This window comes from Salvelinus sp. IW2-2015, unplaced genomic scaffold (assembly GCF_002910315.2).
Source record: "Salvelinus sp. IW2-2015 unplaced genomic scaffold, ASM291031v2 Un_scaffold1872, whole genome shotgun sequence".
NCBI classification, from domain to species: domain Eukaryota; kingdom Metazoa; phylum Chordata; class Actinopteri; order Salmoniformes; family Salmonidae; genus Salvelinus; species Salvelinus sp. IW2-2015.
Window position 1 is genome coordinate 76,331 of NW_019943235.1, and position 9,704 is coordinate 86,034.

Sequence of the window (9,704 nt, forward strand, 5' to 3'; positions counted from 1 at the left end):
GGATGGAGGGTGAGACAGAGAGAGGGGGGCAGATCTGTTAAAGAGGAACCGGCTGCATCTGATTCTTCTGTAGCCACCGATAGAGCGTTATGCGTTGTCCTTTAGTTTCTAATATCTCTGTATTGAAAAGCATCTATGTGGACGTTTAGAAGGGTTATTGTTATTGTCCAATGGCTTTACTCCTATGAATTGGCATGGCATGTGTCCTATGTGCCAAAAGGTGTCTAGACGCAATTACGCATTTGGAGATTCTAATAGACTAGGTTCCCCCCCTAGGAATCCGACAGGGTTGAATGACCCCTCGGAATCCGACAGGGTTGAATGACCCCTACGAATCCGACAAGGTTGAATGAATTATCAGTGTATTATTTTAGGCCATTTGTTGCTGTCCAAGTTGGTGAGAGAGATATGATGTCTGAAAGTAAAAACCTTTCCCATGCTGTATGCTACGTCCTTAACTGTTTCCCAGCTCCGCCTTCTACAGTGACATGCCTACTGTCTGCAAGCCCCTTTTAGTTCAGCCTGCTTGTCACAGCGGTTACTGGAAATGAAACACGGGAGGCGGTAGAATAGCAAACATGTTAAAAACATGTCATATAGCTGCGATTCATCCGGAATCCACATTTTCATCAGATTTATATAATAACGCGATATAGGTCATTTTCATTAAAGGACTGCGTAAAAGACCGCAGTGTTAAATGGACGTCGACCGCATCTGAATGAACCCAGCATAATTTCTAGCCAACGGACTGAAATAACATATCGTTAATGTGTTCAAGCCTGGTGGTGTGTTCATTCCGTCTACCAGCCTTGGCGAGCAGCGGTGCTGCTGTATCGGTGGACGAAAGTGATCAGAGCGGACTCGATTCTGTCCTTTACCAAAGCAGTAGAAGTTTAGCGCCGTGTTTTGTATTTCCCCCCTCATGTTACTGCAAAGAGTCATCTCCACATTTCCCTAATGAAAATTAATCTTTGGAACGGTTCCCGGGACGTGACAGAGATTATGTCGAGTAAAAGTGTGGAATGGCTTCAAGAAGAACTGGAGTCCGGGCTCGGGGTGAGCTCACTACTGCTGCTGGACTGCCGATCTCACGAGCTTTACGAATCGTCGCACATTGAGTCGGCCATCAACCTGACGATCCCCGGTTTGATGCTGCGGAGACTGAAGAAGGGGAATCTACCGATCCGGTCCATCATCCCCAACAACGAGGATAAGGAGAAATTCGTGAAGCGGTGCAAGACAGACATGGTTCTTCTCTATGACGAGGCCACTACGGACTGGCAGGAGACCGGGGTGGCGAGCTCCGTTCTCGGCTTGTTGTTGCAAAAGCTCCGAGATGAAGGTTGTAAGGCTTTCTACCTGGAAGGTGAGAATTAACTTCTTCGATCTTTTTGATTTTTTTGATTTTTTTTTGTAATGTTCTCGTATTATTTTATTTTATGTTTCCTAGTACATTTTCAACGTCTAAAGACTAAGGTTACTTGTCAACAACTACAAAAACAAATCGATTTATAGCGCAATTTATATTCTATTCACTACGTGTCCGAGTTTGGAGACTAGCTAGACTACTCGTCTAATGAACCAGTTACACAAATGGACTATGGCGCAAAGTTACATTGTAGCTAATTCAAGGCAGCGGAACACAACTAGGTTTCTGCTCGTCTCGCTACAATGTTACTATCGACTATGGAGTGGCTATTTGCTTCTATTCTGTATCATATTAAAGTTGCAAAATATGTTTTTGTCTCAATGAAAAGTCAACGGAAGGCAGCCACGGTTCCTATGTAATATGTAAAAAAAAWATATATATATAAGCATATATTTTCCTCAAGTGCTTCAAGATAATGAAACCAATAATATTTATCTCGATGTTTAATTCCCCTTCACGAAAGCCTATAAATAATAAGCAGTCGTGAAAATAACTTATTCTATTGTCAAATATTCGCGTATTTCCCACACCGTGACAGTAGTAAGAAAGCATCGCGTTTCAACCCCATTTTCGATTGTTAATCTAATAGAGTTAAATATGTTATATTAAATATTTGAGGGTTTTAACTTTGAAAGAATGTTGGCCAAAACAAATATGTTTTCAATTAATGTTCTAAAATGGCTCCGCCATGTTGTCAAGTGCTTCTTCAGGAAAAGACGTGCATTTCATGAATGAACAGAAACTATTTCTTCTCTGTGCTGTCTAAAACTAGTCTAGGCTATATAAAAACCTATTATTTATACCACACAATCAACACCATTCTTGCCATAGGCCTATTCATGTCTTATCTCATGTGTATAGGAAAATAATAGTACTCGAGGAAAATATTCCAAACATGTTTCAGATTCACTTGTCTGATATTCAGGAACCACTTCTACACCGTGTTGCTGAGGCTAGCTGTTAGTGTAACACATGTCTCAGTAACAGATGTGAATGTACTTTGTATAACTCTCTTGCCTTGTTGACTTTAAAGAAAGGACTGTCCAGCCAGCGGCCCCAGTTGACTGGTGTTTATTCTGACGATAAACACCAGGAAGCACATTAGATGTGCAGGACAACAGTATGTTGATGGCTGTAGACTCGGGATTCGTCGCTTGAATGTGTCAATATCAGACTAGATATGTTATAGTCAAACATCACAACAATGACCAAAACTGTACAAAATAYAATACATGTAAGTACCTGACGATAGACACAAGGAAGTATATTAGCAGGACACCAGTATGTTGATGGCTGTAAATTCGTGTTTCTTCCGTTAGTATGGAAATAACTGAATTAGCAGGGAGCTAATTTGACAATTACATTCAGAGCATGCTAGCTAACTCCCTCTTACAGCGATAACATCCAAAAGCACATCCCAGGATGTCCCCCAATATCTAACAGGTACCGTACACATATATACACACCAGGACATGTACACAGTGAACTCTTACACATTGTAAATATGAAAATAGAATATGGTATTTCAGAACGCGACCTTACCGCATGCATAGAAATATCAGACTGAAGAATTGACGTTCACGAGCTCCCCCTATCTGCAAGCATAACCAATGGCATAACCCCTTATTGATATGTCAATTCAACCAACCAATTGGAATACATAAACATCGAATACATATTTCTGCAGTGGCGAGTGGACACATAACCAACCCTGCTACCGTAGGCTATAGAGATGAGACCTACAACCTATTCATAATGTTAACGAGCCTGGGTTTATAAGCGCGGGTGCGAGCAGGCTTTTGCGGCACAGTCGATAGCGCGCTGGACTCCGGGTTAGAAGGTCGACGGTTCGAGACCTGCTCCCTGCCTGTTTCATTACAATAATATTACAGAATCATTACAATCCTGACCCATAGGCCATTATTGGCTTATCTTGTCACTATGAAAATTGTAATAGTTGTGGGAAATWTTCCATAGGCCTACATGTTTGAGGCTCACTGTCATCTGTCATTCACAAAAAGTCCACCCATAACACTTTATGTCACTTAGATGTCTCCTTAGATCAGATCAGCGGTAAACTACTGTACACATAGCCGCAGGAAAACGTATTTTTTCACAAAAGTAATGCACTAGGCCTTTACTAGTCCTATATTAGCGGATCTTACAGCTGTCTGTAGCACAGGCAACAACAACAACAATGTTCAGCATTTTTATTGAAGGAGAGGAAACATGGGATGTTCAGTATTCACATTAACAAAACATTAGTGTATGAGATGGGTTTCTTATTGTGTTATAGGATGTAAATCAAATCAAATGTATTTATATAGCCCTTACATCAGCTGATATCTCAAAGTGCTGTACAGAAACCCAGCCTAAAACCCCAAACAGCAAGCAATGCAGGTGTAGAAGCACGGTGGATAGGAAAAACTCCCTAGAAAGGCCAAAACCTAGGAAGAAACCTAGAGAGAAACCAGGCTATGAGGGGTGGCCAGTCCTCTTCTGGCTGTGCCGGGTGGAGATTATAACAGAACATGGCCAAGATGTTCARATGTTCATAAATGACCAGCATGGTCAAATAATAATAATCACAGTAGTTATCGAGGGTGTAGCAAGTCAGCACCTCAGGAGTAAATGTCAGTTGGCTTTTCATAGCCGATCATTAAGAGTATCTCTACCGCTCCTGCGGTCTCTAGAGAGTTGAAAACAGCAGGTCTGGGACAGGTAGCACGTCCGGTGAACAGGTCAGGGTTCCATAGCCGCAGGCAGAACAGTTGAAACTGGAACAGCAGCAAGGCCAGGTGGACTGGGAACAGCAAGGAGTCATCATGTAATATGATAACATATCAGTATACATTTATTTTACCAGGTAAAATAGGAAGTAGGCCCATATCCTGTTCCTGTCTGGCACATATACATCGTATATGGTTGTTTGAGTTGGCATAGTGTATTTTTATTTCACCAATTTGAATAGCTTTATGCTATTTACACACACACACACACATTTTTTATTTAACCTTTATTTAACTAGGCAAGTCAGTTATGAACAAAATCTTATTTTCAATGACGGCCTAGCAAAAGGCAAAAGGCCTCCTGCGGGGACAGGGGCTTGGGATTAAAAAAATACAAATAAATAAAATATAAATATAGTACAAAACATACATCATGACAAGAGAGACAACACAACACTACATAAAGAGAGACCTAAGATAACAACATAGCAGGGCGGCAACACATGACAACAAAGCATGGTAGCAACACAACATGACAACAACATGGTAGCAACACAACATGGTAGCAACACAACATGACAACAACATGGTAGCAACACCACATGACAACAACAGGGTAGCAACACAACATGACAACAACATCTCAAATCTCAGTACTGATAGAGAAGATGAAATGAAAAGTTTACACAACCTTTCATCACTCAGAGATGACTTTCACATTGGACAATAAAGTTGTGTACTATGCTCCAAATTTAAATTCTCTGTATTGTACTTTTTGTACAGGTGAAATGACAACATGTCGCATAATCTTTCTCATATTGTGATTCTGACCCATCTCTGTATTCAGGGGTTCTATTTGTTTCTACTCTTTTCTATTACACTCTACTGTATTCTATTATACTATATTCTATTCGATTCTACTGTATTCTATTCTACTCTATTCTACTCCACTCTTTTCTATAATACTCGATTCTACTATATTCTACTCTATTCTATTCGACTCCGTTCTACTCTATTCTGTTCTAATCTATTATATTCTACTCTATTATATTCTACTTTATTCTATTCTACTATATTCTGTTCTACTCTATTATATTCTACTTTATTCTATTCTACTATATTCTGTTCTACTCTATTATAATAGATAAGACTATAGTGAAAGACAGATATGTGAAGAATAGAACAGAATATAGTAGAATAGAAATAAAGTAGAATAGAATAGAAAGAATAGAGTATATAGAATAGTAAATAGAACAGAATAAGTAGAATAGAATAAGTAGATGAATAGAACAGAATATAGTAAGAATATAATGAGTAGAACAGAATATAGTAGAATAGAACAGAATATAGTAGAATAGACCAGAATATAGTAGAATAGAATAAAGTAGAATGATAGAATATAGTAGAATAGAACAGATAATAGTAGAATAGAATAGAATATAGTAGAGATAGAAGGAATTAGTAGATATGAACAGAATATAGTAGAAGAAGAATATAGTAGAATAGTAAAGAATTAGTAAGAATAGAAAGATATAGTAGAATAAGAAGAATATAGTAGAATAGAACAGAATATAGTAGAATAGAACAGAATATAGTAGAATAGAACAGAATAATGTAGAATAGACAGAATATATAGAATAGAATAAAGTAGAATAGAATAGAACAGAATAGAGTAGAATAATAAGTAGAATAGAACAGAATATAGTAGAAAAGAATAAAGTAGATAGAATAGAACGAATAGAGTAGATATAATAGAGTAGAACAGAATATAGTAGAATAGAACAGAATATAGTAGAATAGAACAGAATATAGTAGAATAGAATAAAGTAGAATAGAATAGAATATAGTAGAATAGACAGAAGTATAGTAGAATAGAACAGAATATAGTAAGAATAGAACAGAAAATATAGTAGAATAGAACAGAATATAGTAGAATAGAACAGAATATAGTAGAATAGATAACAGATATATAGGTAGAATAGAACAGAATATAGGTAGAATAGAAATAGATTATATAGAGAATAGACAGAATATAGTAGAATAGAACAGAATATAGTAAGAATAGAAGAGGAATATAGTAGAATAGAACAGAATATAGTAGAATAGAACAGAATATAGTAGAATAGAACAGAATATAGTAGAATAGAAGAATATAGTAGAATAGAAAGAATATAGTAGAATAGAACAGGATATAGTAGAAGTAGAAAGAATATAGTAGAATAGAACAGAATATAGTAGAATAGAACAGAATATAGTAGATAGAACAGATTATTGTAGTTAATAGAACAGAATTATGTAGATAGAATAAAGTAGAATAGATATAGAAGCAGAATAGAGATAGATATAGTAGAATAGAACAGGGATAGTAGTAGAATAGGAGATAAGTAGAATAGAATGAGATAGTAGAATATAGGTAGAATCAGCGATATATGAGCGTATAGTAGAATAGAACAGATTGTAGAAATGAAACGAATATAGTAGATAGAACAGATTGAATTAGTTGAGATAGAACAGTGACAGCTAGTAGATAAGTAGAATATAACTGAGAATATGTAAGATTATAGAACAGAAATAGTAGAATAGAAGGAATATAGTAGATATTGAACTGAAATATAGATATTGAAGAATCGATATTAGTAGAAATAGGAATAAGGTAGAAGTAGAATAGAGTTAGATAGTAAGTAGAAGTATAGATAATATCGACAGAAGGTTAGTATGATAGAGATTAATTGTAGTGATATATAGAGTAGATCACAGTATTAGTAGAATGATAATTAGTAATATATAATGGAGAAGTTAGTAATATAGTTAGATAGATTAGAACAGAATAGGAGAAGACGGAGTCGAATAGAATAGGTAGAATATAGTAGAATCGAGTATTATAGAAAAGAGTGGAGTAGAATGAGTAGAATAGAATACAGTAGAATCGAATAGAATATAGTTATAATAGAATACAGTAGAGTGTATAGAAAAGAGTAGAAAAAATAGAACCCCGTAATACAGAGATGGGTCAGAATCACAATATGAGAAAGATTATGCAGACTGTTGTCATTTCACCTGTACAAAAAGTACAATACAGAGAATTTAAATTTGGAGCATAGTACACAACTTTATTGTCCAATGTGAAAGTCATTCTCTGGAGTGATGAAAGGTTGTGTAAACTTTCATTTCATCTTCTCTAGTTGCAGATTTGAGATGGTTTGGAGTGGTTGTGGGTATAGATATGTGTCTTGCTAGTGCTCTGTTGGCTGTGTGGAATGATGGTGTTTGTTAAGCATGTGTGTTTGTATGTTGTTTTTTTGCTATACTTAATTGGTTCGAGATGATATGTGCTACTCTTCAAGATTAGTGTGTTCTATTAGTTTGGTTGCTGGTTATAGAGCTATACAACATATCTAAACCATAGATTTATGGGTTTGTATGCTGTATTGGTACCGACATTAGGATGCTTTAGGTGTTGTTTAAATGAACTTGCTGATAAGGCAGACGGAAATTTTGCAAGATTTATGAGATTTTTAGGGGTTGGTTGTGTTGGTTGCATATTGTGTAATGATGAATGTGTGCATCAGTTTTCGTTATTTATTTTATTATTATTATTCTGTATTTTCTTATTATATCTTCTTTCTCATTCTTTGACGCTTCCTTTCTCTGTTCCTCCCTTCTCTTGTCTTCTGCAGGAGGTCTCTCTTTTTGTCTTTTGTTCTATTGTGGGTTTTTCTTTTCTGTCATACTGGACAATAAGATTTTTGTTATAATGACTTGCTAGTTAAATAGGGTTAAATATAAATGTGTGTTGTGTGTGTGTGTATCAGTCATAAGCTCTTCAATATTTGTGAAATAAATATAATCTTTATGCATTCACAACATGTATTGATGTTATCCTGGTGCAGACAGCAGGATGCGGATTATGCGGTGCATTTCCACCTCTCTTATTATCTACCTGTTGGTATCAGACTATATATCTGGCTATGAACCTGTAGTGATTGTGACTATATTATTATGATGAATCCTTCTGTGTTGTTGCGCAGTTCACTTGGCAACCTTGACGTGCTCTGCGGTCTCCAGTTTTCGAGACCCTCTGTTCTGCTGCGGTATGGATATTTACCCTTGACTCAGTTGACCCGCACCTTCGGTACGGTGCTGCGTCAGCCTGTTTCCCAGTGCACGGCTGGTTTCAACATCGTTAGCGTAGACTGCTGCAGGTAGCGGTATGTATCCTCCTTGATCTACTCTGGTTAATGATCGGTTGTATGAAAGCCAACTTTGACATTGTACCTGAGGTGCTGACTTGCTACACCTCGATATACTGTGATTATTATTTATTGACATGCTGGTCATTTATGACATCTGAAAATCTTGGCATGTTCTGTTATAATCTCCACCCGGCAGCAGAAGAGGACTGGCACCTCTATAGTTGGTTTCTCCTCTAGGATTTCTTCTTCTAGGTTTTGCTTTCTAGGGAGTTTCTTTCCCATATCCGGACCGGTGCCCATCCCGTGCATTTGTGCCTTGTGCTGTTTGGGGTTTATGAGTGGGTTTCTGTACAGCATTTTGAGAATTATCAGCTGATGTAAGGGCTTATATAATACATTTGATTTGATTTTACATCCTATCACAAATAAGAACCATCTCATACATAATGTTTTGTTAATGTGAATACTGAACATCCATGTTTCCTCCTTCAATAAAAATGCTGAACATTGTTGTTGGTTGCCTGTGCTACAGACAGCTGTAAGATCGCTAATATAGGCCTAGTAAGGCCTAGTGCATTCCTTTTGTGAAAAAATACGTTTCCCTGCGGCTATGTGTACAGATAGTTTACCGCTGATCTGATCTAAGGAGACATCTAAGTGACATAAGTGTTATGGGTGGACTTTTTGTGATTGAAGATGACAGTGAGCTCAAACATGTAGGCCTATGGAAATTTTCACAACTATTAATTTTCATAGTGACGATAAGCCAATAATGGCCTTGGGTAGGATTGTAATGATTCTGTAATTTATTGTAATGAAACAGGCAGGGAGCAGGTCTGGAACCGTCGACCTTCTAACCCGGAGTCCAGCGCGCTATGATGCTTGTGCCGCCAAAAGCTGCTCGCACCCGCGCTTATACCAGCCTCGTTAACATTATGAATAGGTTGTAGGTCTCATCTCTATAGCACTACGGTGCAGGGTTGGTTTATGTGCCACTCGCCACTCAGAAATATGTATTCGATGTTTATGTTTCCAATGGTTGTTGATTGACTAATCAATAAGGGTTACTGCCATTGGTTATCTGCAGATAGGGGAGCTGTGAACGTCAATTTTCAGTCTGATATTTTATGCATGCGGTAAGGTCGCGTTCTGAATACCATATTCTATTTTTATATTTCATATGTGTAAGAGTTCACTGTGTAACATGTCCTGGTGTGTATATATGTGTACGGTACCTGTTAGATATTGGGGAACATCCTGGGATGTGCTTTTGGATGTTATCGCTGTAAGAGGGAGTGCTAGCATGCTCTGAATGTAATTGTCAAATTAGCTCCCTGCTAATTCAGTTATTT

At 37.2% G+C, this 9,704-nt stretch overlaps 1 protein-coding gene across 1 annotated transcript in view; it reads left to right on the top strand.

The window, feature by feature from the left end:
- The first annotated feature begins 504 nt into the window (after positions 1–504).
- LOC112072270 (dual specificity protein phosphatase 7-like) overlaps positions 505–9,704 on the top strand; it is a 41,294-nt gene continuing 32,094 nt past the window's right edge. Inside the window, exon 1 of the mRNA XM_024139679.2 lies at positions 505–1,367. Within this exon, the coding sequence (XP_023995447.1) occupies positions 959–1,367 (409 nt within the window). The 5' untranslated portion in view covers positions 505–958. The remainder of the gene's footprint in view (positions 1,368–9,704) is intronic.